General features: G+C 49.4%; 16 protein-coding genes and 1 non-coding gene across 17 annotated transcripts; 7 read left to right on the forward strand and 10 right to left on the reverse strand.

The window, feature by feature from the left end:
* Positions 1-408: 408 nt before the first annotated feature.
* On the reverse strand, positions 409-770 carry SNOG_13718 (hypothetical protein; the record flags this gene model as incomplete). Its single annotated transcript, XM_001803873.1, has 2 exons — positions 409-470; positions 683-770. The coding sequence occupies 2 exons, from the start codon at positions 768-770 to the stop codon at positions 409-411; spliced, it is 150 nt and encodes a 49-aa protein (XP_001803925.1).
* Positions 771-1,133: 363 nt separating this feature from the next.
* On the forward strand, positions 1,134-2,043 carry SNOG_13719 (hypothetical protein; the record flags this gene model as incomplete). The annotated part of the gene is made up of 3 exons (XM_001803874.1): positions 1,134-1,151; positions 1,333-1,631; positions 1,938-2,043. 3 exons carry the CDS (start codon positions 1,134-1,136, stop codon positions 2,041-2,043), a joined length of 423 nt encoding a protein of 140 aa, XP_001803926.1.
* A 446-nt stretch (positions 2,044-2,489) lies between these two features.
* SNOG_13720 (hypothetical protein) lies at positions 2,490-3,726 on the forward strand (the record flags this gene model as incomplete). Its single annotated transcript, XM_001803875.1, has 2 exons — positions 2,490-2,581; positions 2,631-3,726. The coding sequence occupies 2 exons, from the start codon at positions 2,490-2,492 to the stop codon at positions 3,724-3,726; spliced, it is 1,188 nt and encodes a 395-aa protein (XP_001803927.1).
* Positions 3,727-4,265: 539 nt separating this feature from the next.
* SNOG_13721 (hypothetical protein) lies at positions 4,266-7,312 on the forward strand (the record flags this gene model as incomplete). The annotated part of the gene is made up of 4 exons (XM_001803876.1): positions 4,266-4,368; positions 4,437-4,478; positions 4,584-4,934; positions 5,142-7,312. The coding sequence occupies 4 exons, from the start codon at positions 4,266-4,268 to the stop codon at positions 7,310-7,312; spliced, it is 2,667 nt and encodes an 888-aa protein (XP_001803928.1).
* A 619-nt stretch (positions 7,313-7,931) lies between these two features.
* Positions 7,932-8,703, reverse strand: SNOG_13722 (hypothetical protein). Its single transcript, XM_001803877.1, has 3 exons — positions 8,563-8,703; positions 8,344-8,513; positions 7,932-8,292 (listed from the first exon to the last, which is right to left on the reverse strand). The coding sequence occupies exons 1-3, from the start codon at positions 8,615-8,617 to the stop codon at positions 8,107-8,109; spliced, it is 411 nt and encodes a 136-aa protein (XP_001803929.1). The 5' UTR covers positions 8,618-8,703; the 3' UTR covers positions 7,932-8,106.
* A 1,605-nt stretch (positions 8,704-10,308) lies between these two features.
* SNOG_13723 (hypothetical protein) lies at positions 10,309-11,229 on the forward strand. Its single transcript, XM_001803878.1, has one exon. The coding sequence runs from the start codon at positions 10,408-10,410 to the stop codon at positions 11,008-11,010; it is 603 nt and encodes a 200-aa protein (XP_001803930.1). The 5' UTR covers positions 10,309-10,407; the 3' UTR covers positions 11,011-11,229.
* Positions 11,230-11,271: 42 nt separating this feature from the next.
* Positions 11,272-11,740, forward strand: SNOG_13724 (hypothetical protein; the record flags this gene model as incomplete). Its single annotated transcript, XM_001803879.1, has 2 exons — positions 11,272-11,334; positions 11,426-11,740. The coding sequence occupies 2 exons, from the start codon at positions 11,272-11,274 to the stop codon at positions 11,738-11,740; spliced, it is 378 nt and encodes a 125-aa protein (XP_001803931.1).
* A 170-nt stretch (positions 11,741-11,910) lies between these two features.
* Positions 11,911-13,075, reverse strand: SNOG_13725 (hypothetical protein). Its single transcript, XM_001803880.1, has 3 exons — positions 12,712-13,075; positions 12,632-12,663; positions 11,911-12,571 (listed from the first exon to the last, which is right to left on the reverse strand). Exons 1-3 carry the CDS (start codon positions 12,858-12,860, stop codon positions 12,309-12,311), a joined length of 444 nt encoding a protein of 147 aa, XP_001803932.1. The 5' UTR covers positions 12,861-13,075; the 3' UTR covers positions 11,911-12,308.
* A 1,109-nt stretch (positions 13,076-14,184) lies between these two features.
* SNOG_13726 (hypothetical protein) lies at positions 14,185-14,652 on the reverse strand (the record flags this gene model as incomplete). Its single annotated transcript, XM_001803881.1, has 2 exons — positions 14,185-14,277; positions 14,329-14,652. The coding sequence occupies 2 exons, from the start codon at positions 14,650-14,652 to the stop codon at positions 14,185-14,187; spliced, it is 417 nt and encodes a 138-aa protein (XP_001803933.1).
* Positions 14,653-14,998: 346 nt separating this feature from the next.
* Positions 14,999-15,082, reverse strand: SNOG_16661. Its single transcript is given in 2 exon segments — positions 14,999-15,034; positions 15,046-15,082. It is a non-coding gene; the product is annotated as a tRNA-Val (tRNA).
* A 1,103-nt stretch (positions 15,083-16,185) lies between these two features.
* SNOG_13727 (hypothetical protein) lies at positions 16,186-17,493 on the forward strand (the record flags this gene model as incomplete). The annotated part of the gene is made up of 1 exon (XM_001803882.1): positions 16,186-17,493. One exon carries the CDS (start codon positions 16,186-16,188, stop codon positions 17,491-17,493), a length of 1,308 nt encoding a protein of 435 aa, XP_001803934.1.
* An 897-nt stretch (positions 17,494-18,390) lies between these two features.
* SNOG_13728 (hypothetical protein) lies at positions 18,391-19,452 on the reverse strand (the record flags this gene model as incomplete). The annotated part of the gene is made up of 1 exon (XM_001803883.1): positions 18,391-19,452. The coding sequence occupies one exon, from the start codon at positions 19,450-19,452 to the stop codon at positions 18,391-18,393; it is 1,062 nt and encodes a 353-aa protein (XP_001803935.1).
* A 799-nt stretch (positions 19,453-20,251) lies between these two features.
* Positions 20,252-20,780, reverse strand: SNOG_13729 (hypothetical protein; the record flags this gene model as incomplete). The annotated part of the gene is made up of 2 exons (XM_001803884.1): positions 20,252-20,600; positions 20,692-20,780. The coding sequence occupies 2 exons, from the start codon at positions 20,778-20,780 to the stop codon at positions 20,252-20,254; spliced, it is 438 nt and encodes a 145-aa protein (XP_001803936.1).
* Positions 20,781-21,576: 796 nt separating this feature from the next.
* Positions 21,577-23,202, forward strand: SNOG_13730 (hypothetical protein; the record flags this gene model as incomplete). The annotated part of the gene is made up of 3 exons (XM_001803885.1): positions 21,577-21,804; positions 21,855-22,242; positions 22,289-23,202. 3 exons carry the CDS (start codon positions 21,577-21,579, stop codon positions 23,200-23,202), a joined length of 1,530 nt encoding a protein of 509 aa, XP_001803937.1.
* A 164-nt stretch (positions 23,203-23,366) lies between these two features.
* SNOG_13731 (hypothetical protein) lies at positions 23,367-24,183 on the reverse strand (the record flags this gene model as incomplete). Its single annotated transcript, XM_001803886.1, has 3 exons — positions 23,367-23,465; positions 23,521-23,599; positions 23,684-24,183. The coding sequence occupies 3 exons, from the start codon at positions 24,181-24,183 to the stop codon at positions 23,367-23,369; spliced, it is 678 nt and encodes a 225-aa protein (XP_001803938.1).
* A 912-nt stretch (positions 24,184-25,095) lies between these two features.
* Positions 25,096-25,885, reverse strand: SNOG_13732 (hypothetical protein; the record flags this gene model as incomplete). Its single annotated transcript, XM_001803887.1, has 3 exons — positions 25,096-25,215; positions 25,242-25,524; positions 25,692-25,885. The coding sequence occupies 3 exons, from the start codon at positions 25,883-25,885 to the stop codon at positions 25,096-25,098; spliced, it is 597 nt and encodes a 198-aa protein (XP_001803939.1).
* A 505-nt stretch (positions 25,886-26,390) lies between these two features.
* SNOG_13733 (hypothetical protein) lies at positions 26,391-27,218 on the reverse strand (the record flags this gene model as incomplete). Its single annotated transcript, XM_001803888.1, has 2 exons — positions 26,391-26,814; positions 27,193-27,218. 2 exons carry the CDS (start codon positions 27,216-27,218, stop codon positions 26,391-26,393), a joined length of 450 nt encoding a protein of 149 aa, XP_001803940.1.
* Between the last annotated feature and the right edge of the window lie 23 nt (positions 27,219-27,241).

Raw genomic sequence — 27,241 nt, forward strand, 5'->3', positions numbered from 1 at the left:
GGGGGGTGCTACATCCTAAGGAGCCACACCTTATCCAACCTAACTATCGGAAATTCTATCAGCCAAGTGAACTTTTAACGTACCTGGATGATTTTGAAGATCGCATACGGGCAGTCGCACTCCGAGACGAGTCAATAGAACAGGTCATAAGAGTGTTTCCTAGAAGTGAAGTCCTACGATCATTCTGGTATGTTTCAACTTCCCTGTAGCATTGCTGTCAGCTAAACAGGTAGTTTTATCTCCGAACGAACGATAACGAAAGAGATGTTCAGAACTGCCTTGATGGAGTTTCCAGGCCTGATGCATGTCGCATGCAATATCGACCGGATCTCTTGGCTTCCCCAACCTCATTATGCTAACCCCATTGCTTTAAATATTCGGAACCTTGAGCTCTGTCTCACGACTGCTTCAGAGCTTCAAGAAGCTCTCAAGGTCCTGTCGCTCACACATTACATTCGACTCTACAACGGCTATCCTTATGTATCTCACCCCCAGTCACGCAACAATTCGCGAGTGCAGCCCTCGAAGCAGCAGGTAAAAGTATCCTACCAGCATCATGGTCTCCTGATTTGCTCCCACTACTTCCGAAGTTGCGAGAAATCGTGGTTCGAGGCATGAATGTTAGCGAGATGCACGGGTCTTTGTCTGCACTCATGGACCTGAAGAGTTTGGGGCGACTTACCCTTGCTCGCTGCGATGGCATATACGACTTCTTCGCCCATCTCCACCTCAACTCGCGTGCGGGGTGTGCACTTCCTAACTTGCAACATCTTGATCCACAAGCTACGGAATGTGATAACATGAGTAGCGAGCAGGTATTCGAAATGGGAACGGGCTGTTTGGACACTGTCCTAAGCTCGGTGCACTTGAAGAGCGCACATCTTTTGGGGACAGCCATGGGCAACATGACAGATTACGTCTTCGAGATCTCACTCAGTAATACTAGCCTTGTCAGCTTCAGCGCGCATATAAGAAAAAAGCTTCCTATTGATGGGTTTTTTGAGATTAACGACGTTAATGAAGTGGGTGACGCGCTGTGTAAAGCAGTAAGGGGCTGTCCAAATCTACGAGTTCTTGGGTAGACGATACCGGAGTGCGACATATTGGACCGTCATGAGGACGATCACCTAACAATGGACGACAAATTCATGGTAAGTTGACTGTTGTCATCGCATTTTAGTAAGCTCACATCGCTTAGGTCGCTTTAAGTTTTCTCCCTGACCTACGTGTGCTGCACCTTCGCCAACGGAACTTCACGAAATGGTCCTCGAGGTCGAAAAGAGGATTTAATCCCGATGCTGTCACTTTCACTATTGGTCGGTGGGCCAACAGTTTTTCAACGCCTTGCACAAGCGCCAACAGAACCCAAAGCTCCACGCCCTAGCAATCGGCAGCTACATTAGGAACAGAAAGGAGGAGCGAGCAGACATGGGTGTACCTGGTGGGTTCAAATATTTCTCTCAACACTGCTTTGTTAGAGGCATGCAAACCGATATGCTTGGTCGCACTATTGCGGTCGTGCTACCAGTGACCAGGGCAATCTTGCAGGCAGCGGAGCCTTTGGCGGATATCTTGGACTACGACTCGGAATGCAGTCTTAGCAGCGCTGCTATTGGAACACTGAGTATTCAGTGAGTGCTGCATGACTTTTCTCAATCTTACATTGAGGACTTGAGTCGAGATGATTTCGTTCGATTCAGACTTTGTGAATTCTTGTATGGACGTGCTACAATCGGAACATGCATCGCTACTTCTCGATAATGATAGTCCGCACCACTGTAGCTTTGTATTGGCAAGTATTTATCTGACGCTGGCCGCGAGATTTGGACATGCTAGCTCATGTTCTCAGCCCGAGCCATAACGCTTGTTTTCTCCTCAGCATACTACAAATCCGAGCTTTATGTTGTAGTTCTTTCTCACTATACAGATAAGTGTAGTAGTTGTGCTGTGCGAACAATGTCGGAATCATCAGGCATCGAGGATAGCCCTTCGCCCAGGCTAAATTTGGGGCAACATCCTGGTGTCAAAAATGACCAGCAGTGATTGCTCTCAAGCTATTCATGCACCGATAGCCTCACTCGCAGACATGGCCGACATGACAAATCATGCTAATCGTTGAACAGAAGGAGATTACCAATCTTCGGATCTCACCACCCTATCCAGGCTTAGCCCAGCCAAGCTCTATTTCTTTGAGCGAATCATGACTTCCGGTGCAAGAAGTCATATCTGAGGCTTACATTACCACGTATCAAGGCAGCGCATCGCTCTTCTCTTATTGCGCGGTGTATATAGATCTCCACGGAGCTAACAGCAAACTGCGGATTTATGCTACGAGGTTTTGGAGTGGACAAAAACGGCTTACATACCGAAACGAACGAGGAATTCTCTTACCATAGATAATCTCACGAGGTTATAAGTCAATGAACTTGTCACTGTGACCATCTCCCTAAGCTTCCCATCACTTGCGAGCATCCAACACCTACGAAGATATGAAGAACTTTGACAAAACTGAGCTCTTCGAGCCTCTGAGCATCGGCGATGTTCATCTCGCTCATCGTATTGTCCTTGCACCATTGACTAGGTAGGACTTTACCGCCAGAGACTTGGTTTAATGACTGACAATTCTTCAGATTTCGTACAGGTCATGATCAGAATATCTTACCATTCGTCAAAGACTATTACGCCCAACGAGCCTCAACTCCAGGTACACTTCTCATCACGGAAGCTACAGTGCCATCTCGTCTCGCCGGTTCGATCACTCACATGCCCGAGATGTGGTCCGACGCGCACATAGCTGCTTGGAAAGGAGTCGTAGATGCAGTTCACGCGAAAGGCAGCTATGTTTTTCTCCAGATATGCGGCAATGGGCGCGTAGCTTTTCCCTCGGAAAGGGCGAAGGACGGTTTAGACTTGATCGGACCGAGCGCTATTCCCATCGGCGACGCAGACGGCAGTGGAGTTTTTCCCGCGGACGGAGAGAATCCCATACCACGCGCAATGACTGAAGAAGAAATCTGGCAGGTTATTGCCGACTTTGGGCTAGCTGCCAAGAATGGTATCGAGAAGTGCGGCTTTGACGGCGTCGAGATTCATGCTTGCAACGGAAACTTGCTCGATCAGTTCATTCAGGACAATTCCAACCGCCGCACTGATGACTGGGGCGGTAGTGTTGAAAAGCGATCGCGCTTCGTCATCGAAACTGCCAAAGCTGTCATTGCAGCAGTGGGAAAAGACAGAGTCGGAATCCGATTCAGTCCCTACAGTACCTATCTCTCCATGCGCATGAACAATCCGATTCCGCAATTTACGTACCTCATCAAGGAGCTTGATATGATCGGCGTAGCTTACATTCATCTTATCGAGCCGCGCATTGCCGGTGATAGTGGTGTCGAAACGAATCAATCGGACTCTCTGATCCCCTTCATGGATGCATGGAGTAGTGAGCGTCCCATCATTGTGGCTGGTGGGTTTTCGGCAGACAGTGCGTGCCGTGTTTTGGCTACTGGTGGCCTTTATGAAGGGAGGAAAGTTGCTATCGCGTTCGGAAGGCACTATGTGAGCAACCCGGATCTGGTGTTTCGAGTCAAAAATGGTGTCCCACTCACGCCATATTCTCGGAAAACGTTTTATGATGTTGGAAGTGAGGAAGGCTATACGGATTTTGAATTCTCAGAGGAGTATGCAAAGTTTAGTGTAGTTGTCAAACACGAAGGTGGTGTTGTCTAGCGACCGATCATTGGTGGTTCTATTTGATGCAGCACGCTACTAAGCTTGACGTCATCGCATCGAGAAGTGCACCAGACCTACCGAATACCAATAACTCGTTATCGGGAAATGATCACTCTATTTGTGGTGCTTCACAGATTTCAGATGTGCCTACCCCAGGCTTGAAATGTATTGAAGTTGGTCGCAATGTACTATCCCGCGTCTGTTCAGCAATTTGTAATGCATTGGTGGATTTCCGGCTGTTGCATCCAGAGAAGAAAACATTTACTGGTGCGCCATGGTGCGCGCTTTGAGCAAGAATTCGATCAAATGATATGTGTCAGGTTCTCCCGACTCCATTTGTGCTGTTGCCTGGAGATGGTACACAAGATGGGGCGGAGCTGTCGGCCAATAAATCGGAAGCTGGATGGGCGTTGCTTCTACGCTCAGCCCCTCACGACGCATAATTGCTCAGCCTGATCGCCAGATGATATGGTTCTCGTAAACTTTATCTAAAGCCTCTCATTCACATAACCTTACTCACAACTGAAGATACAAATATGGAAGCGCTTGTCGCCGTCGGACTCGCTGGCAACGTGGTGCAGTTTGTGCAAGGCGCAGGTGCTTTGATCGCGCTTGCGAAAGAGATTCGAGACAGCGGAAGTCCGAAGGCTCTTCCTCAGCTTGAAGAGCTATCTCGAACTCTGATAGGGCACGCAGCTGTCCTACAGTCGCGGCTGAGGGCTTCTACTCCCTTGACGGAGGAGAATCAGGCATGGCGGTTCTCGCCTCGATTTGAGATGATCTGCTGACGCATACAATACAGAATCTCCTTGACCTTGCGACAGAATGCGAGCAAGTGGGGAATAATTTCATAGTGTACCTTGGTACATTCAAGAACAGCTCCAGATCCAAAGCCGTGGGTGCGGTCAAAACTGCAATCAAATATCAGTGGTCGTCCAAGAAAATTGATGACTTCGTGGATAGACTGGACAGACTCCGCAGCTCTTTGATGTTGGCTATCGTACTGGCATGTCGCACCAGTGCTGAAGGGAACAACAAAGAGATACTCGCACATTTGAAAGAGATACAACACGATCATCAAGCCCGTCAGATACATGATCAGATTGGAGTTGTACAAGCGGCTATCGAGCTTCTCACGAATGCTGTGCAGAATCAAACAAACGAGAAGATCGAAGCTATCCAGAACGAAGTGCAGCTGTGTATAAGTAAAGTTCTTTTCCTCCATCGAGAAGTCCTGACAAATACGGAACAGCCGATCCTTGAAAGACAAATCTTAAACTGGATCGACTTCAGACAAAACCACTGGAGATATGAAAGTGTGGATTCGGCTTATCAGCAAACATTTGATTGGCTTTTTGAGACTTCGACTACTATCCAAGGTTGGGACTGCTTTTCTACTCATCTACGAAAAGATGTGAACGAACCGTACTTCATCAATGGAAAAGCTGGAAGTGGAAAATCAACACTGATGAAGTTCCTGCATGATCATGCGAAGACGAAAAAGCTCTTGAAGCAGTGGGCAGGATCAAAAGAACTTGTCACCCTCCATTTCTTCTTCTGGCACCTTGGAACTGATCTCCAAAGATCTCACGCTGGTATGCTGAGAGGCATCCTCCATGCGATGCTCGAGAAACATCCTGAGTTGATCCCAGCTGTATTTCCAAAGTTCTACCGTAATTGGGAGAACTGGAACTCAGATATTACGCCCGACTACGTTGAGGTCAAGAAAGCGTTCGCTGTCATGATGGAAAAGTGTTCCTATCTCAAAATGGCCATTTTCATCGATGGTGTCGACGAGTTCGAGGGCGATTATCGCGACATGGCGCTGTTATTACGATCACTTGCGTCGAGCCGCGTCAAGCTTGTTATCTCGAGTCGTCCACTAAACGGTTGCCTAGCATCATTAGCAGGATGCCCCACTTTACGAGTGCAAGACTTGACAAGGAAGGATATGAAAGTGTTTGTTGATGGCGAGCTCTCCACACATCATTTGATGACTCGCCTAGTTCGACAGTTTCCAGCCAAGGCACCACAATTTGCATTGGACATTGTGGAAAAGGCCGAGGGCGTGTTTTTATGGGTGAAGCTTGTCGTACATCTTCTTATTCAAAGCCTGGAAAACGGTGATACACTGGACGAAATGCATGCCTTACTGACGACACTTCCTTCTGATCTGCGCGATCTTTACAGAAGAATGTTTGAGAAGGGTGTAGAGTATCAGAAAGAGTCGGCTGTGATGTTTCAGCTGAACGAGAAATGGCTCGAAGTTTCACGCGATCAATCCCTTCCCGGCATCCTTATGTGGTACGCCATCAACAGTCCTACCGCAGCACTTGATCAGCCGTTGGGTCCTATGCCCAGTGACCAATATGACTGGGGCATGAGTTCGCTCATAAAACGAATTCAAAGTCGTTGCTCCGGTTTATTGGAAATTCGGTACAAAGGCAGAACTCTAGACGGTTTATCCGAGATTACAGTCGCACAAAATGGAGTCTCCATCGATGAAATAGGATGGTTGACCATCACTTATCTCCACAGGACGGTGCACGAGTTTATCACGCTGGAGGACGTATGGAGAGATATATGCGATCTGACAAAGGATATGAGCTTCACTATTTCCACGAGGCTTACTGCTGCATGTCTATCGACCATCAAGTTGGCACGACACAGCACTCAACTGCACACAGGTTACGTTGTGGCTATCACGCAACTTTTGAGGGAAGTCGTGGACGCATCACCAGCAATGGCACATACGTACTTGATGGACTTGGATCGCACCATGTTCAAACTCGAGACGAAAGTCTTCTCGAACCCGGGCGACCAATCTTTAACCAATCACCACATGGAGCACTGGTCTTTCACCCACCTCGGAGCAGTGGACCTGAGGCTGTTCGTTGCTCTAAGCTATGTTGATGTCTATACATATGCGGCAGGAGAAGGGATACTCTGTAACACAATGCCAATTCCAAGCGACATGAACCAATTGGCCCGCTTTGCCATAGTCGGTCATGCCTTGACCAGCTGGATGAAGACAGGAGATCGTTTTCCTATACCCATTCTAAGACATCGGGTACGAACAATGACTTTTGCGCTTGAACATATCATGGCTCCAGAGGGAACACTCTCCGATCTATCTTTATGGCACATAGGTTTGGTTGTATGTGCGAAGCTAGAGCATGATAAACGGCACCATGAGGCTGCACAGCTACTGTTGGTCATGTTGAAAACATCAAGCTCTCCTTCGAATCTATGGCTTCTACCCCTAGACCCAAGACATTCGTTGGGATGGGTCTGGAACAAGGTTGAGCAATCACGCGACCCAACGCTCACAGACCCTGACTCTTTGTTGATAAGACTTCGAAGTGCACTGAGCAGCTCTACAGTAAGAGAGCATATTGGAGTACTAGAAGATATCCATCGACTTACAAGTACAAAGCGAGACAAAATCTTGATCGAGCAATCTCTTCACGACTCATCACAGATCAACGAGCGTCCTTCAAAGAGCTTAAAAGGAGGGAAGAACTCTCGCCGATCGAAGAAGATGAAGAAAAGAACGGCTGCTTCCAGCATGGGAAGTTTCTAGAAGCCACTGTCAGGCAATGGTCCATTCCCTTGGCCATTGCGATGGCGTAAGATGTCTAGACATTGGTACTAGTCAGCCAGTGGCAAAATTCGTGTCCGCTCCGCACATGTGCGAAGTGATTTGACAGGATTTAGAAGCGCACTAAGAAGTTTATAAAGAAGCCTATATATATTCGATGCTGTAAGATATCTCGCCTACTATTGCAAAAGTTTTCGCCGGGGCCTAATACTGGTGTTTTGAGGCAAAGAATGTGCTTCACGGCAGGCAAATTTAGTTGTATCGCATCATGTGGCAACAGAAATGCTCGAGACTTCTCAGCCTTCAATATTGAAGATAGAAAGTAATGTACCAATTCTTGGTTAGGCTAGAAGCGATCGCAGTCTTCTCCCAGCCGGAGACATACACGATGACGAAGGAGAAGGTTTGGGGCGCGAGGTGGATGGGTAGGTCGAGATAACACAAAGTCGTAATAAAAGACATGTCAAGAACACGATACAAAGTCTGGACCAGGAGGCGTCGTGGCCGAGCAGGTATAACGATGGGGTTGAGTACAGTCATGATGATACGGCAGAGTTGCAGAACACATAGGCAGCGACTTTGTGCCATCGATGGGCCAATATACGAAGATTCGACTTGATTTGAAAAATTAACATTCATCATTTTCCCTGCCATGCTATCATAAAGGAGTGATCTAGTCGCCTGTAAATGCGGAACAAACGCTATGCAAGTATATACTGTGAAAAATAGACATTACTGCCATCCTCGGCTCGCCTCTATCGCACGAGTGACGGATTCTACAATCCGCAGTTGCTGGTCGCGACCTGCTGGTAGTTTGCGTCGATGCGACCAAGACCAGCGGCCTGGCCGTTGGTGAGCTGGTCCATGGCCTGCTTGGCGATGTTGAAACCATCACCAGCGTGGTCAACAGCAAGAACGTAGATGGTGTTGCCGTTGTAGGTGATGCCGTAGCAAGTACCGCACTTCTTGTTGTTAGAATATTGTATTGGTGGACAATGTCGTGAAGAGCATACCTGAGCGCTGTTCCATCCAGCAATACCCGAGTATCCTCCGATGCGAGGGAAGCCAGCGACGGCTCCCTGGTTCTGCCAACCGTACTTGGTGATCAGACCGTTGTTACCATCTGAGCAGGAGACGGAGGTAAGGGAGCGGCCAGCATCGTCGTAACCTTGGTCGTAGGAGACTGTGGGAATGAGCTTATGGCCATCAGGAAATGGACTCGATATACACACCAGAGATGGCAGATGCGAGGCTGGCGAAGCCAAGAACAGCAGCGGAGAACTTCATGATGATGGTGTTGGTGTTGTGGAAAGGGTGATTCGTTTGAAGTGATTGTTGGTGGAAGTGTATTGGATGTGAAGCTTGAGTTGATGGTTTCTTTCAAAGGTGAAGGCCATCATTCTTATACTGCTTGCACCTACAATGAGAACATGCTCCACCCTTGATCGAAGCTCGTAGAGTCCGACTGCACTTTCGTCAATGCTCACTCATACAGGGCAAAGATGAGCGCATTCCGAAGGGTATCCATGGACTTCGATAGTGCCATCGTAAAGCTAACCACACGTATCCGAGCAGGTGACGGTGTGCAGCCAGTGCTTGGCACAGAAATACGGCAGGTGCGCTCATAGCTCGAGGAACACGAGAGAAACTGCGGAGGTTGAAGTTATTTTGGGGGGTATTTTTAGCAAGGTAGCAACGGGTTCGGCCAGCCTTGACCCCCTTGGGCATGGGAAGCGAGGCAAACCCCCGAAGCTAACGGCTGGTTACATCGCTACGACCACGATTGGAAGCGACCCATAGCGATCAATAATTGGTGCAGCACGTTGTACTCTAAAGAGTATAAGCGCAAGACATGGCAATGTCGACCATGATACCGTGTGGGCCGCGGAAGTGGCGGATTATGACAGCCCACATCGATCTCGTGATCTGAAATGCGACGTATGTCCTCCCTGTCGCACGTCCGTGCTACATGGCAACGGCGACGCTGAACCCGACAGGCGACCGAAAGAGCCGAAGATGCCGTAGAATGGAAAGCTTAAGCAGATTCCGGGCACGTCCTTCTTGAGCCTCACCGCTCACCCAGACAAGCGGTATCGTGGTGAAGTATTCTGGGACAGACCTCGGATGCTAGCATATTTTTGGCCAGCTCGTTGCTACAGCCTCATTTTTCACACGACCTTACAGTGCTATCGTGAGAATTTTGTACGCGGCCTTCCTGGTGGGCGCAACACTGCGACGTCCGCCTCGAAGACAATCTCCAAATACCAGGGAGCCGGAATGCGTGTTTTGAGATGAAGAGCAACAGAGGACCCCTCGTGCATGATTCGCGAAAATGAAGTTTGTGGTGCGAGCTGTGTTTGCGCACCCGGGGTGACGGAGACCCATCAAGGTTCTTAAGGGCGATCAACCGTCGACGAAGGATGTAGCTTTTGATCGAAACATTGACAGCGAATGTCAACCGCTTGTCAAAATCCCCCGTTCGGATCCCGTGACGGCATTTTGGGAGAGGAGACTTCGAGGTTCAGGAAGACAGCTGCCGGAGCAGTCCGTGCGCCGCTCGACAGGACCTTTTCTGAACTTCCTGCGTCTCGCATGTTCACTCCCGAGTTTCATCCCTGCCACAGAAACACGAACGTCCCCAATGGAGGATGTCCGCTCCCTGTCGTCCTTGGCTCTCAAACAGCCACTTCCGGGACCTCAGGCACCACATCATCGACGGTGGCTGAGGACTGGCGGTTGTGGCAGAGGCAGCCAATCGCTGCGAGCTTCGTCACGCGTATGATCTCCGGGAGAAGATGTTTCAAATTGCCAGGCGACGAATGTACATGCCTTTGAGACCTGAGGCGTCGCGAAGCTGTTCCGCCATGACTTGTTCAGGCCGCTTTATCCATCTTGGAGGCAAATGGTCGGCGTCAAGTGTTTCGAACCTTATGCTATATAACTCTCTCAAATGTTCTCACCTGCATTCTTCTTTCTTCAGGCCGGTCCATCAACACAATCCATACTAGTACATTCACTTCTTTCATACCTAACTTCACCAAAACGAGCTAGTCTCTTTTCCAACACAACCAATCATAATGCTTTTCTCATCAATCTTCGCTGCTACCGCCATGGTTGGCGCCGCTGTTGCAGAGCAGCACTTCATCTCTGTCGCCAACAGGACTGGCGGACTCGTCTTCGTGCCTGAGACCCTCACTGCAGCTGAGGGTGATACAGTCACTTTCCGCTTCTGGCCCAAGAACCACTCTGTCGCCCAAAGCACATTCGCCCAGCCATGTTCGCCCATGAACAACGGTTTCTGGTCCGGCTTTGTTCCCACTACCGATAGTCAAAAGGTCGCAGACATGACCTTCACCATGGAAGTTAAGAACGCCTCAGCGCCCATCTGGTTCTACTGCACCCAGGGCCAGCATTGTCAGGCTGGTATGGTCGGTGTCATCAACCCTCCCCGACAAGGCCCCAACACCCTGGCCGCTTACAAGAACGCCTCCTCTCTTGCTCAGAGAAACGTCTCTCCCACTTCAACCGCTGGTGCTGGTGGCATGATCCAGATGGGCAACGGTACTGCGGACAACACAACTGGCTCTGGAGCACCTTCTGCAACTGGTGCCGCATCGCACCTTGCTGGTAGCGCTGCTTTCGCTGGTCTTTCCGGCCTGTTCGCTTACCTCCTCATTTAAGCGCTTCGAAAAGAAATGGTGGACAATATTACGAAACATTTGCATTGTACATACGAGCATGTTTTGAGGATGATGTATTGTGGACGTCTGCATTGCCATAGTGGCATGGAAATGGAGTAGGGCCATGATGGCATCTCCGAGATTGATCTCGATTGGGTTAAATTTTGTTTGGCGTGCATAGTATGATCGAATACAGAATGAACTAGTATGGACTTCAAACTTTCTCCCTATGTGAGTGATTTGCGATGAGCAGCTTGAACAATGTGTCATCCTGTTCCAGTGATCTTTTTGACTTCGCTAGCACCAGGTGCTGCAACAATTCGTGTGAGCTGATCAGATTTTATCTACCGTTAGCACCCGCAGCTTTCAAGTTTCATGTTGCCAGTAGCTTCAATAGCTAACTATTATCTTATAGAATACTGAGGAGGCTTTTGATGTTAGTTGCATTCCACAGTGTTTGGAGTATGAACACTCGCCGGCATCTTTTGAAGGAGTGATAATATTCACCGCACGGAATCTCGTAACAGCGATGTCTTACAACATATTTCCAACACTACCCACACCACGTCGCTTTGGTCGTGCTACATCGCAGCCGCATCACATCGGCAACCGTACCGATCACGGCATCTCCACAACCTCGCATGTACAATTACCGATGGACATGCCGCATTCGTACATCACCGACTCGTACCATCGAAGACAGCGGCATTGGTCGGCATATTGGAAGTGACGTGAGACGTGAGAGTCTGCGCACAGACGCCGTGAAGTTCCCTCAAGTTGCCGGCGAAGCTGAGCGCGGCCGGTCGGGAGAACTCGGGAATCTTCGGCGCTACTTTTGGACTCCAGCGATGAAGTCAGGGGTTAGAAATTTTGGGAACAACAAAAAATCGAGATGGGAGATTGGGTGACAAATGAACTTGGTATATTTGTTGTGAGTTGATAGTAGTGAGTTGCTTGCTGGTCTTTGGTGATGTATATCCCGAAAGTTGCCAATCGCTCTTCGTGTGACTTTTGCCACCCCTAGGGATTCCTATCCCCGGATGCGCTCATAATCATTGTGGACGCGCATGTGTCTTGAGGGACCTTATTGGGCCTCATACAGTGGTAGTGATGCGCCATGCCCTGTTTTGGGGAGTTCATGTCGTGGCTCGGCGGTGTGGTCTCAAACCTTCGTCGCGCGAGCAATGTTCCTCCGTCCTCAACTTCCCTCCCAAGTCTTCATCCCCGGAATCGAGTGCTCTTCTCTTAACTCGGAGCAAGTGTACCTTATGTATTCATCTCCTTTGTACCACCAAACTTCACTGTACTTCGTAAAGCTGCATCGCCCTCTCAAGGTCCTTCAGGCTTGACTTGTCACCGTACGCCTCTTCTAGGACTGCGCGCTTGTCTTTTTTGCTGGCAAGCTTAGACTCAAGGCCCGCAATAGCGCGCTCCATATCTTCCAGACTTGATCGCTCTCCGTACATTTCCATCAGAGCCATGTTCTTCTGTTCTTGTGTGGGCTCAAGTGCCTGATGCACCTTGCGGTTGGCTTCGTTCAAGGCATTAGTAATACCAAAGCCTATGTGGCCATTAGCAACGTCGAGCGTGCTGATAGTTCGACGGCTGGTCAGTGCCATACCACCGGCAATAATTGCCATGGTCGGTAAATACCTAGACACGGTTAGAGTTGGAAGGCAGGAAGAAGGACCAAGCACATACCATCGTGCTATCTTCCCAAGACGGGGTACAGTGTTAGCTGTGGTGGTGATGTGTGCGGCAGCGGCATCCTCCATGGAGATGGCGGCGCGTGCACGTGATGATGTAGTAAAGAGCCTTTGACGAAGCAGTGGCGCGAATCGGAACGACATTGTGGCGAATGGCGGAGTGATTCTGAGAAAGTGTTGTCTGTTCGAGTCCGGATGTGGATTCGATGGTTTTGTATGGCTTATAGACCTTTAGCTTGGTCTACTGTTCGAGTGGATCGATGGACGGTGAATGTGTGCTATTGGCTAAAGCAGTACAGACTGTATCGGCCGCGGGTGGTTTCTGATGAGACGTTGTAATGGAAGACTGTTACGGTTTGAGCTTCGGATATCGAAATCCAAGCCGCTGGGGGACATGTGAAATGTATATACGACAGCATCGTGCGGGGAAGTGGGCTGTGCAGCACATGGTCTCACCACCATCTGGGCACGACGCAACACCGTCAGGCCACGAATCACAGCACCAAACGTCACTTCACCCCATGAGATGATCCACCCAATCCGACGCGTTTTCGCGTCGCAACTCCGGCCCAAGCAATTCCAACCTGCTGCATTTCATTAGGATGCCGCTGTGACGTGCCGTGCTATTGGGCCCGTCGCTGTCGGCCGCGCATGTATCGCGGGCCATTGCCTGGAATGCGTCGGCATCAGGCACGGGAGGCACCGAGGCTAAAGAGTGTTTGATGAAGGTTGTTAGCCGTGTCAAGTTAGTGGATATCCGGATGCGGATCGGATGAACGTGTCGTGTTTGTGGGGTGAGATGCGCATCGCGTGAGATGAAATTGCTGATGTCATCACGCATACTTCGCACGGCCGGCTCGACGCAACAACACCACCCGCTCCTGCACAACATCATCGTGCATCGTGACGCCACTAAAACTTCACCTTTGAACTCTTTCCAACAATCTTCCCACCGTTAATCCTTAAAGATGGCATAGATCAGACGATGCCGGTTTTCAGACGCGCTTGTTTCTCAACCTTTCCCTGTGATACATTTAATTTGGATTTTTTTCAGATAGTTCGACTAGGATTTCATCCACTGGATTGAGCACCACTATTCAGAGCTGAGCCGGAATGTACGGCCACGAAAGTTGCTGCTAAGAAAGTGGAAAATTTACAAATTTTGCTGCGAAACATGCCCACCTTCTCGGGCAACGTTACTGAGACGAAACAGCTTTGGACCCCAAGAAGACAAATTCCACAGAGGAAGTCCTGCCGCCAGGGTCGTGAACGAAAGAGCAATTCAAGCCGTTTCCCAGGCCTTCAACTGCTTAGTGTCGAGACGTATGGTCGCTGGGTATATCGTAACGCCATGCTTCATTCGCCTGAGCTGGAGATCGTTGTATTCGGTTTCAGCATGGTACCTCAGGCAAGTCAGACTCCATGCCGGGTTTCCACTGAGACTGTACATTACAGCCTCGATATACTTTCAGAGGCCCAGTGAGAGCGATTCGTCCGAGCGCGTTCGTTCCACCATGGCCAAGTATTTCGCAACGACTTCTTCTCTCTTCTTCCGGCAGAGCTGTTTTGCTTGGCCAACCGTCATATTGTATTCTTTCATGATGATTCATACGGCGTTGACAACATCTGGCTGGCTGTACTTCCAAGCATCCTGCTCTTCTTTGTTGTACGGGAAGAGGTAGTTTTGAAGGGCCATAACTTGCCAAGCCGGCTCCATGAGGTCATGGCAGAGTGATATCTCCTCCTCTGGTATAATGAGTCCCATGTCAAATGTCACCATTCCGTGCCGGCACATTTGGCCGCAATCGAGAACTCGATATGGAAGGTATTCATCCAGTGTATGGAAGCGCTTATGGTGCTCATCTCCAGAGACATTCTGCACAAATTTTGCCCACGACTTGGCTGTCGTAATGGCACGCTCATGATCCAGAGCCATCATCTCGAGCAAGATCTGTCCCTGCAGGCGTTTCTTTCCGAAATCTGCTAAGCTTGCGTTCATGCAGGAAGATAATAGTAATTGCGAGTCGATCGGTATCTTAAGGCTGAGAGATAGCCTCTCCTATGACTTATGTCTTCTGTTTCTATCAATCGACATTTCAGGTGTGTCATATCCACATTTTGGCTCCCGAAATCTGAGTCTTGCCTTTCGTCGAAAAGAAATCACTAGTACCAGTATTGTGTATGGTTACAACAATGATTTCAAGACTACACAATCATTTGCAGGCACATTGTGTACCAGAATGACCACTTGAGAGGCAGAAATAAAAAGTTTGGGCATGCGATACTGCGATTGAGGGTCGAACTCGAGACCTCTCCTGAACGCAAGGACTGTGAAGGGAGCGTCATAACCACTAGACCATGGCAGCTGGGTCATCTTATGTACTTTTGTTCAAATTTTGTGCATTTATCAGTGTTTACGTTGAGCAAACACACATCTTCAAGGAGGGTAAAAGCGTGAACTAGCAAAGTGTAAAGCTAGTGACGTGACGTTGATGGTCACCATCACTTGGAAGATTTCAGAAGTTCGAGTAGCACGGCAGTGTTGTCTGATGGTAAAGGTCGATATACACATGAGAATCCGCGAAAGAGTCCGGCTAAGCATTTCATTCTCACGCGATCCACGCTAGGGAGTCTCGATCATGAGGCATCTACCCGCAAACTCTGCGCCCTCATAAACCACCACCATCTTTAAACATGTCATTACGATTCTATGTAGTTTTCTGTTTACAGAAATATGTCTCACCAAGTAATATCAGCGCATTCGGGTTGTCTGAACGTTGCAGGAGGAGCAGGCGAGAGCCAAAAGTTATGCAGAAGCAAGATCGCGCAAGTCGTCTTAGAGTACTTTCTCATTTATTGAAGACCAGTTGCTACAGCCATTTCGACAACCGCGGCGGCTATGATCGTCGCGAAGTTGACAAGCGCACGGGATTTTGACAAGCAGGCGGATGATGCAAATAATCAAACCCAATGTCTTTCCTCCTGCACCAACAGGGTCCACGCTCAAACTTCCGACATTTCATATTGTCTCGAATACTAACACTGGCTTCTTCAAATGTGTGCATGTCAGGCGTTCCGGTTTTGTTCGGTTCTCCGAACTTGAGACTCTAAACTGAACCATGAACCCAAGGACCACAATGAAATATCATTCCACCACCTGTGGCGCTCCCAAGACACCAAGCATCGAACCCAGGTGAAGGTGCCATTTTGGATGTCATATTGTCTTTTCATGATCGGACTCTGATTGCTTGGCGCAAAGGTCGACATTCACCCACGATGCGCAAGTGAAGCCAGGCTGCAATATCGTCGCCTGATGCTCCGGGAACTCTGCCGATAAAACCCTTCCAGTTTCTCCGCATACGAGATTTCTTATACCACAACTGACTCCATCATTAACCTCAAACAAACGCGTTATCAACACCCTCTTACAACGATACGATTCACACCAGCCATCTTCACCAAACCTGTCATGGTCCATCACCAGGATGTCCCGGCTGGCCCGAGCCACCTATCACTAGTCAATCTAACTGAGGACTTTTGCTCTGCATGTGAGCTGGTCAAGGACCTGCCCAGTGGCAATGGAGAAGACGATTGGAACAACTTCGAAGGCCTTTGGCAGCAAGTCCAAGCTCGACCCTTTGAGGATGTACGCAACATGATTTTCGAACATGCGTCGATAGAGCTGATAAACTCTCCGCTCTTCGAGATTCTGTTCGAGATCGAGCATGAGGTCGCTCCGCCGAAGACCTTTGCTTCTGCGAGGCTTGGACCGCTGTCTGAGCATTCCATAATAATGATGCAGTTTGTGCGCATCCAACCCAGTTTCACTGCAAAAGATTTCCTTAGTCTCTGCGTGATACTCGACACCGACTTTCTAAAGCACATGGAATTTGGCCACCACCCTCTGACGTCCAAATTCATGCGCATGCTCAGCTTGTTACACAATAAGAAAGTCAATGTCTTGGATTTTCTCTCCACCGAGGATACCGATGCACTGCTCGAGACTTGCCCTCTGTTTAGAGTCCTTATACACACTCTCTCGGCCTCTGCCTGCCATGTCCTTATCAAGCTGGGCGAGGTCGAGCCGGCGCTACTCCGCTTGAAAACACCTCAGGGCTTCCACTCACAGGGCGAATCCATCCATGCCCCACCTTATCCTCCCGATGAGCGCTATGACCTCAAGTACGACTACGCGCAATTTCTTCAATGTCTGCAAAATGCAGAAGACCACATTGACCAATTTCAATTCGACGGAGCTCAGGATTATGGACATTCGAGCTTCGACATCCTGCACCGTCGGCTTCACGAGATGGTGGGACGAGTCACTGTGGCAGAGTTCATGGCCGGTCGTGAACCTACAGAAGGCACTCCGGGCGCCATCATCTACAATCACCTCATCGACGCTTGCAATCCCCAGTTGGACTGCATTTTGTTTTTCGCCAACATTGCCAGCGATGGCGATGGCGAGGCGTTTCTGGAAAATGCATGGCAACCACTAGCACAAAACCCTGGTATCATCAGCCGACCCGAAGCTACCACGTTGGTCGACAAACTGAAAAAGGTCGATCTCGCAGACATTGCGCGCGAGAACATGAAGTGCATGCATTGCTGGGGTCAGTTCGATGAAGTTGAGGAAGGCGTAGATAATCTTCCTGTTCAGCTTCCTTGTGACTCGCGACATATGCTGGGTCGAGACTGCCTAATTGATATCCTTGTCAAGACAGGCCCGCTATGTCCATTGTGTCGAGTGGATATTGTAGCTCTGAGCGCTCGGTGATCGACCGGCTCAGTGTAGATGGAGTGGCTAACGCGGGCGTCGCGGGCGTCGCGGGCTGACAGCGGCATACACGGAATTTTCATTCTGTAAATCTCGGCGGAGATGTAGTAGGCAACCACATACTCTTGGCACTCTAAGATATTGTTTGATAGTAGCTCTTAATGCCATTGTTTAATTCAGACTGCAACGTCTTCTTGTCAAGCGCGAGTGTCATTTCACTTTCGTCAACGTGCCGGACCTGAGATCATTTGCGCAAACCATAGGTAACGGTAAGTAAGTCCGAGATATGACCTCTACAAGTCATGCGTTGACCGCCCCTTCACGGCTTCGAAACTTACTACAAATCTGATGCTAACAACCGCTTATCCGTATACGACCATCGAACGATTAGAACAAGTCATTCCGTCCTCTCTACTATCTTTACCGATATCGGGGCGTAAATTCTTTGTCAAAATATATACCTGTCTCTCTCATTGCAGTAGAAGTCGATTACAGCAGTTCCGAGATCTTGTGTGCGACCTTAGCTACCATAAGCACAAATCGATTAGCATCTTGAGAAAAGCAAGACAAGTCACAAGAGCCATTTGCAACATTGCTTCAATATTTCTTAACGTTTAAGACTACTGTAGCAGACTTCATGCATTGGTTGTATCTGGCTTATTTTGCAACCTGAAAGCCTCTTTCCGCGAAGCAGATGTCCTTATGATTCTCTTAAAAGCTATTCTCCGCAGACGGGAATCAAATCTATGCCTCGGATAGTGATCAGCTGCTATGATCCTCTTCACTTGTCTTGTGTGGCACAACCTTTGCTCCTTCATCTCAGTTGTTTGTTGCTCTTCTCGCAACAATCTTCGCTCGGCGTTTCAGAGCTGGATTTTGATAACGCTATCAGGAGACTTATAGAGCTGGTTCCCCACAGTTGGAGTATGCTGGGTTCGGCCCTACATAGCCCTCGGAAAGCCAATAACCCGAGCTTTCCTCGCTCTCGTCCCCATCTTCAAGTACCGGCAGTTTCAGAGGCGGGTAAGGGTAACGCTCGATGGACCTGTCCTGCACGCTGGGCTCTTCGCTATCCAACGACCGCCAGTGTGATCTACCGAAGAACCTCTTGACCGGAGCCTCGCGCGGATGGTCAAGCAAAAGGTCAGAGGTCTCCACCGCCCAATAGTCCCGAGTAGGCAGCTCGACCCTCATGTTGCGCAACTGCGTGGACTCCCAGAAGGCGTCGAGCAAGGACAGCGCTGGGCCATCGAGTACATCGTGGCCGTGATGTTGCCAGAGGAAGAAAGACAAGCAAATTCCGCGGAGGTGGCGGCAGTACGTGACGATGTTGTCGAGTACTGGCTCGAGGTGATCTAGTTTGAGAGATACTCTGCCGTTTTCTTGTTCGACATCGTGCGCCTGAATGGTTATCTCGATGGAAGTAATCGATGCGAGCCGGTTGTGTGGGATAAACTTGGGGAGGTCAAGGAGTAGGCGCTCAGTCTTGATGTTGATGCAATTGGCAGAGTACAAGATATCAATGCCTTCAGTGTATGCTTGCTTACACGACAGCAGAAAGCCCATAATGCCAATGCTGTGCGCATTCGAGATGGTCCCTGTGCGCTCTATCCTCTGTATGCACGAGCAGCCCCACGGGCCACGCCAACCATACCGCATAGATGGCCTAGCTGTCCCGTGACGAGTACAGTTCCGAATACAGACGCCGCCTCTCCATTGCCAGTTCCCCTCATGGTGCACAATGTCCACGTGGAAGGTCCGGCCACCAAAAGCCATAAAGAGGATTATGCTCCGGACATCGTAAGGCAGCTGGAAAAAAAGGCATGTCGGTGCAACGAGTGACGTCGGCGTGATAGGGCGTCGTTTCGAGGGGAGGAACGGCGGCTGGTCCGTGGATTGCTTCTTTCGACCTGGTCCACACACCAGGTGCTTCCTTGCCCAGGCGCCGAACTTAGTCATTATCACGACTTTGAAAAGTAGGATCCGGATGGAAAAGAGGACGGAAGTTGGGGTACAAGCTCATATAGTCCACATTGCCAAGGCAAGAGTTGGGTGTTCGCCGCCTTGATAATCTCTGAACCCCTGCGAAGGAGTTCCAGCATCCGCCCCTGACCGTGAAGATACTTCAAGCTCTGAGATTATCTCCTATGCCATGAGAATATAGTGCAAAGGGTGTAGGACTTGTCAGCGGTGATTTGTCTCAATGAAGATATGCTGTCTGTACGTGTCTTGAAAACTTTTACATTATATTGCACGCCAAATGCCAATCCTTCCACATACGACCACAGGACGATGAAAACTAGGCTTCCCGTCCGCTCAGCCATATATAAGCATCGTACCGGCGGATTAGTAGTTAAGTGGGTGACCATTAGCGAATCCCCGCTGTTGTATGTTTTTACCTTTTTTTCTTCCACCTTGCTGATTATTTTTGCTAGCGTCACTAAGTGGATCCATGACTCAAGCGATGCATACTTGCTAGTACGAAGGACATCCTTATATCACTCTGCTGTGAAACAAGCTAAGTGACTTTTCTCCTTATAACTTTAACGATTAAGAATCCTAGGAGGTCGTTTATAGAAAATTGTCCAGAGAGTAGATTCGCCGCACTAATCGTTGTAAAAGTCTGAGTCGACCATGTGCGGCGCGATCTGCATCCAGTTGATGTTTTTGTTCTGTGCATCCATCAATAGGCTTGAATGTTTTGGGTCCGCCAGATTCATCTTCCTCCTCAGTGTCATCTGGCCTGCTTGGTTCCCACTTAAACATTCACGAATTTCACAAACGTGTTGCTCGGCCAGTCCATTCCCAGAGCATCAAGTCTGCCTAAACTCTGCAGTACCTCGTCATCAACCATAATGAACAAATTGAAGCGCGGAATGACTTCAGCGTAGTAATCTCCGGGTTGTCGCTCCACTTCTTCTGCGGCCCAGGCACGGAACTTCTCAAGCAGCGCAGCAGGCGATGCGCCGTCCAATGTAGGATCCTCCACCCAAGCCCATTCGAGACGATCAGCAACCTTAGGCGCGTCCGATGACGCGATATCTTCGCGCGAATAGATCTCGACGTGAGATAAAATATTGGGCCCAGGTTGATGCATTAGCAGCGGCCTACGAGCAGCGATAGGTGACCCAACCCTATTTATGAATGATGAGCGAGTCTGCATAGAAACTGCAGACTTTGGTTGGTGCTGATGTCAACGTTGTAAGAAACGAAGATGCGGCGGGTACATGTGGTGGGAGCGAGCAGTGGTGATGCTGGAAATAGTCAGGCCTAGTCTTGTTTGGCATTTTTTGTCGATACAAATAAAGAGGGTTGGGTGCGTCGCGGGAATAGATGGATAAAGTGCATGAGATCGATGAGCTAGTAAACGATGTGATACCGAGATGTGCAGCAAGGTTGTGCAGATGGGAAAGAACGTTGGGATATTTTTAGACCGTCGTATAAAGCTAACACAACTCAGGTAGCACTAATGCACACACTGCATGTAAGTTGGTCCTGGCTTGCTTACTTCGAACGACCCCGCATATACCTTTATGCACACTCTTTCCTCCGCTTGGATTAAGTAGTAAAGATCATTACTTCGATAAGTATGTAGTCTACAACTTTGTGCTTCATCGACCATCCATCTGACCAGAAAGCAACGAGTCCTTGCCTGCTGTTTCTATCTGGAACAACTTATCATGACTTCGGGATACGCGGTAAGCATTGCCATTATGGCGCAATAAAAAGTGTTGCTACGCCGCCTCAACCCTTGTGGGGGTTTAGATTTGGATGGATCAAAGTAAAACTCGACTCCACAATGAGGCATTCCACAAGAACCCCATTTATGGGACTTGGCAATTATACAATATCGAAGAGAAGGATGAGTTTGCTAAGATACGAACGATAATGGAGTCAAGGACGCCCACGGACTATGGCAAATCAGCGCCCTTTTCCTCAACACGTTTCACGATCGTCACTTTCTGGTAGATGCATCCGACGACCATGGTATTGATCATTCTGCTGATTCACACAGATCTTCAACATGGCCAGGATCTATTCAACTATACGCGTGGCCGCTTCGTTCACAATGATGAGCACGAAATGTCGCGGCGTCATGTGCGCTTCAATGTCAATGAGCTCGCTCGCTGTGTGGCAGAAGCTGTTGGTGCGAAGGCATGCATGAATATTTCAAAATACCTGGACGGCATGTACAACAAGAGCATGTTGTTGACTATGAATGACGGCTCCCGAGTGGTAGCTAAAGTTCCGAACCCAAATGCCGGGCTACCTCATTTGGCTACGGCAAGCGAAGTTGCGACGATGGCTTTTGTAAGTTTTACTGGTTGTGTTAGACTCTGTATCTAGCTAATAAATATCAGGCCCGGAAAGTTCTTGAAATCCCTGTACCCAGGGTTTTGGCTTGGTGTTCCCGGGCTCACGAGAATACTGTTGGCGCAGAATATATCATCATGGAAGAGGTCCCAGGAATTGAACTAGAACAGGTTTGGCCGAAAATGAGCATAGAAGACAGGTTTGCTGTTGTCAAATCCATCGTTGGTTTCCAAAAGGCCTGGACGTCGGTCTCCTTCACGAACTACGGAAGTCTGTATTTCTCGAGAGATTTGGAAGGCGCGCCTAGCAGCCAGCCACTCTACATCGACGAAAACGGCAATTACATCACAAATGAGGAATTCGCTGTTGGGCCCTCGACAGCACGCGAGACCTTCGATAGCGGAAGAGGAGGCATTGACTTTGACAGAGGACCTTGTAAGTAGGCCATTGACAAAGATAATCTTCTAACTAATGAAGATAGGGGGCTCTTTAGAAGCGTATCACCGCGCGATTGGACATCGTGAAATGGCGTGCGTTCGCCAACTCTCCGAATTACCCAAATCTCCGGTAACCCTGTGCGGTCCAGGAACCTATCAACCAACAAAAGCAAAGAAGCTCAAAGCTTTACACTACTACCTCGACATGTTGAAGTACCTGCTCCCTGAAGATCAGAAGATCTCGACAGCTCATCTCTGGCACGATGACTTACACGTTGCTAATATCTTCGTCGACCCCGCGGAGCCCACCAAAGTTGTGAGCCTTATAGACTGGCAGTCGACAGAGATATCTCCACTCTACTTCCATGCCCGGCAACCCCACTTCATTGACTACGTTGGCCCACCCATCAACGGTCTGGAGCGACCACAGCCTCGGAAGGACTTGGACGAACTTGCACCGTCAGAGAAAGAGGCCGCTAATGCTTTATATCTGCAGCAGTCGCTCTGTTCACTCTACAATACCATCACCCATCGCCAAAATCCCCGCCTCTACGCTGCGCTCCAGTTCCAGAATACACAAAAGTACTTGCTTCTGGTGTTAGCACGTAATCTCCTCATCGATGGCGAGGCATCCTATCTTTCACAGATAGCCGAGCTCGAGTCGACTTGGAGCGAGTTTACCGGCAACGAGGGTTCCACTTATCCATTTGCATTTTCCGAAAAGGAACGAAAAGAGCTCGAGGCCGACGTTGAAGGCGTGGTACGAGGTATGGAAGCGATGCGTTCTATAAGAGAGAGTTTGGGAGAGTTGTTTCCTGAACAGGGCATAGTGAAGTCAGACAATTACGAAGAAGCTCTGGATGCATTGTCGCAGATGAAAGATCAGGTCATTGGTGAATTTGCTACCAACGCATCTGAAAGAGAAGCGTGGGAGAAGGCATGGCCTTTTGGAGCTTAATTAAATTGTTTGGGACACTACGAGTATATCCTCTAATGCACATTGCTCCTGAGAAATGGGTTTATAGCCCGCCATTGACTTTCCTATTCATATCATGGCCCAACCTCAATGCTAGGACAATCTCAATTTGCACTTCCCATTCTTCATAGCTCCACTGTTATTTTCTACGGAAACGCGCTAGCCAAATCCCCATCGATCGCTGCCTTTTTCGCGAGACCATCAGCCACTTTATTGAACTCCCTGGGTACCCACCAAAGTCCGATCTAAACATTATCAGTCTTGGCTCCATGAACGGTAGCCCGAAACATGATGACTTACCCTTGTGTTGTTCGCCTCGTGCTTCTTCATTTCGCTATCGAGAGCAAGAAATAGGTCAAGATTAAGTGGTTTGGTACCTCTAGCCGTGCACCAGTTGTTTTTCTGCAAACTTGGTCAGAAACATGATAGCTTTTGGCTGGGGGAAAAGGAACATGCCTTCCACTTGGGGAGCCACTCTGTCATTCCCTTGACGACGTATTCCGAGTCGGTCGCGATGATCCAGTCAGCTAACTTGTTTTTGGGCTTGCCGGATGCCTCTTGTGTGTTGATATGAGCGGCCTCGGCGAGGAAGGCGAGACCCAGTCTTGCCGCATAGAGTTCTGCTCGCTGGTTTGATCGCAACGGGAAATGGTCTTCGTCGTCGGTGATGGGTATGGAAAGTTGACTGAGGTCATTGTTGCCATATGCTACACCAGCTCCTGCTCTTGCTCGCGGATTGCCGTTGTGTGTGCAAGCACCGTCTGTGAACACGATGCGAAAGTGGTGACAGGGTCGAGTTGGTTTCTGGCTCTCAGGAAGATCATAGTACTTATTGTTACATCCACAGCACCATAACAAGAAGTCCTCGCAATCAGGACATTCTTTGACGCACTCATGTATGGGCCAAGCTGCCATCGTGGGGCAGAGGTCGAACGCTCTATGCTTGATGATTTGTTCGCCCATTTTGGTAGATTAAAGTTAAAGCCACGGAGTCTTCATGTAGAGGTATGGGTGGTTGAGGTTGAGCTGTGCTTATTTGCTTGAGTTTGAGCTGTGCTTGCTTGCTTGAGCTTGAGCTTTGCTTGTTTGCTCCAGGTTGAGCCATGATTGTTTGCTTGAACGGCACTGCCATAGTGAGGATCGCTGACGAGGTTCATGTGGAGAGGTACCGGCGGCGGTTGGCAGATCTTTCAAACCGAAGCTCCGCGATAAAGATGCTGGCATTACCCCGAGGATCCCACCATCCAGACAATCCGATCAGAGAGCATGGATGGTATTTCTGTTGTGATGCACCAGGAGTGGCCTTTCGCGAATGAGGTGTGCCTGGCGGATTAGCAGCGTAGATGAGATTAGATTTCAACACCAAAAGATTGTCAAAGAGACTGGAAGTAATGTGTTTTTGAGCACAATACTGCTCAAACCATGTGTCCTTCATTGTAATACTTTCTAGTGTAGTGGTATAATGCAACCGTCACTTCCTCGCCTCTCCAAGATTTCGAAATAATATCAACGTCAGTATCTCGCGTGCACTACGCCGGCATACTGGATCTAAAAAGCGTCGAGACACTTTGCGTTACTAAATATATGGGCTAGAACGCGGGGGAAAAAGAGTCAAAGGACTCGGCCTCACAAAGGCTAGAAGAAAGACGGGTCTAAGCGCGAGGTGTCGAGGCCAGAAGCTGGCCGAGACTTCCGTTGGCCGCGGACAAAGAAGGTACCGGTGATTTGGCATACACAATTTCACCTTCGATGGTACTGGTCGAAGTCGTGGATATCGGCGCTGTCTTATGCGAGTAGAGCTTTGGACTTGAGGGTGCTGTCAATGGCGTCACGAGATTTATCGACTTAGACCCATACGAAGAGCTATGCGGATGCCTAGGAGGAAGCGGGCGAGATGTCGCTGGGGTGAATGGTAATGAGTAGCTGACTGACGACGCTGGTGTATGTGATAATGACGGCGCAGCACTGAAGCTGACTTGCGAGGTAGATGAACGGCTGTAGCGAGGTCGGTGAGTTCGCACGGTCTCAGTAGCGCATATAGATGACTGGAATTGGCGCAAGTAGCGCGATGCTTCTGAGTTCATGGTGTTTGATTTCTCGTTGATGGACCACGCGTTGTCGTCCGAGGAGATGTCTGAGAATGCAAGCGAAGATCGTTTTGATTCAGGCTGCGTGGGAGATCGCTGGGGCACAATGTCGCGAAAATGGAAATCCTCAAACGAGAAGTTGGCAAACGGTGTAGCAGGTGGAGAGTACGCGTCGAAGCCGTAGGCGAGGCTCTTCTCGGTATCCTTCTTGCGGCAGCTATCTAACAGTAAGCATGTGTCAAAGATGCATAAGTGTGCACAATATCTTACCTTTCTGAACAGTACAGGATGGAGTTGCTTGGTGTGATAATCTGCTTTTCGCAGACCGTGCTACCATATGTTAGCATGTGCTGATTGGATGTTAAGATGAGGCGAGTCGCTTACCAAAAGTTCAGGAAACTGACAGCCATCGATTCCTCGTCGTCCCAGGACTCGGTCTCCACCTCCTTCTGATGGGCGGCTTTAGTACTGCCTTTGCCGTAGGAATGTGACCGTTTCGAGAGCGGAGCAGGTTTGGTGGATCGTGCGTGCGCCGGCAGCGACCTTTTTGAAGGATGACGGACGTGGTGCGTAGCCATCGTATGGAATGGAGGTGGTTGAATTTTAAAGCCTCACTGATTAAATCGCGCACGGTCACTGTGGAGAGCGATGTTGTTACAGGCTGGCGAAACGGCGAAGAGGCGGTGACACAGCTGCAATGTACCTGCTGTCGGGCGCTGATATGACGGCAACGGCTTTGTTCAGAGCTTATCGCGAGGCCCCTGCGTCAATACTTTTAGCCAGGAACACTATAATTCGGTCGTACACTAGATCTCGGACAAGTGCCATCGCGATGACAAGGGAGCGAAGCATAAAACAGGGATCCACTGATTTGCATGCCGATGAACAAAGCGGGTGTGATGAATGTCGAAGCACAACAAACTTACAAATGATGATGGATGTGCGACGTCGGGAGGATATCGGCAGCTCCCTTTCTCTGAGGTCGTGAAAGGCCCGTGTAGCGGTAACGGCAATCTGTCGCACGGTGCTGAGCGATAAGGACCTTGGGCTGTGATAGAGACTTGGGTAGGTGCCGAGGGTTTCCTAAGCAATGGCGGCAAGCGTCGGCGTATGGGCGACTGGCAATCTGTCTGATATGAGAGCGATGGCAGCTTGGGAGGGAACTGCGTCAATAAGTAATAGCACCCTGGCGTCGGCGATTGTGGACAGCAGCTCTAGAACGTGGTTGACGACGACAAGATCCATATATATAGCCGGGTTATCGTTAGACGTGTGGGGAAGTTTCGCGATTGCGACGTCCAGGTAGCCATTGATATCATCTAGCACACCAGAGCACGCCATATCCCGGTCCCTGTTGGCTGACTCAAAGCTGTGTCCCCCACCCTCACTCACTACGGTGCGTTCAAATTTAATTTGCAGTCTTTCTGCTGTAGCAGACAGCGGGGTCTGGCTGTTCGGATTACCCATCACAGTCGTTGCGCATCGTTGTGCATACAGACTGGCGTGACTATTGGCGAATAGAAGCAGCTGAGGTGCCACACGAATAGCCGAGTGAGCCAGGTCCACGCCGTTAGTTTGGTTGGGGGTGCTCGCAGCGGGTACCATATGAACCCTCTCTGTCCATTCGGGTGCGTATCAACAGCTGCAAACGGATCACGACCTGCGACGTCTGTCGGTAACCTCCTCAGACGATGCAGAGCTTCTGCGAGTGTGACACAAGCTTTGCATTGTGAATATCCCTCAGGTGACGAAATCACGCAACGACCAAAAATGTGCTCGAGGCTTTGCATCGGATTCGCGCGCCCGATCATCAAGGCTAGTTTCGCACTTTGTTTCCCGACTCGATGCAACTGCTTCTGCCTTGAAAGTTGACAATGCTATGGACTGTGGGTCCGTCGTACTAGGCGACATGACGCCAATGAGCGTTCTCCGTC

Source organism: Parastagonospora nodorum (assembly GCF_000146915.1).
Source record: "Parastagonospora nodorum SN15 chromosome Unknown scaffold_28, whole genome shotgun sequence".
Lineage (NCBI taxonomy): Eukaryota > Fungi > Ascomycota > Dothideomycetes > Pleosporales > Phaeosphaeriaceae > Parastagonospora > Parastagonospora nodorum.

Excerpts from the sequence above, each read along its gene's own strand:
- SNOG_13723 (XM_001803878.1), top strand. The coding sequence starts at position 10,408 with ATGCTTTTCTCATCAATCTTCGCTGCTACCGCCATGGTTGGCGCCGCT.
- SNOG_13722 (XM_001803877.1), bottom strand. The coding sequence starts at position 8,617 with ATGAAGTTCTCCGCTGCTGTTCTTGGCTTCGCCAGCCTCGCATCTGCC. Across the intron at positions 8,514-8,562 it reads CCTCGCATCTGCCATCTCTG|TCTCCTACGACCAAGGTTAC; the intron begins GTGTGTATATCG and ends TCATTCCCACAG. Across the intron at positions 8,293-8,343 it reads CTGGATGGAACAGCGCTCAG|TGCGGTACTTGCTACGGCAT; the intron begins GTATGCTCTTCA and ends AACAACAAGAAG.
- SNOG_13725 (XM_001803880.1), bottom strand. The coding sequence starts at position 12,860 with ATGTCGTTCCGATTCGCGCCACTGCTTCGTCAAAGGCTCTTTACTACA. Across the intron at positions 12,664-12,711 it reads CTTGGGAAGATAGCACGATG|GTATTTACCGACCATGGCAA; the intron begins GTATGTGCTTGG and ends AACCGTGTCTAG. Across the intron at positions 12,572-12,631 it reads CATGGCAATTATTGCCGGTG|GCTTTGGTATTACTAATGCC; the intron begins GTATGGCACTGA and ends ATGGCCACATAG.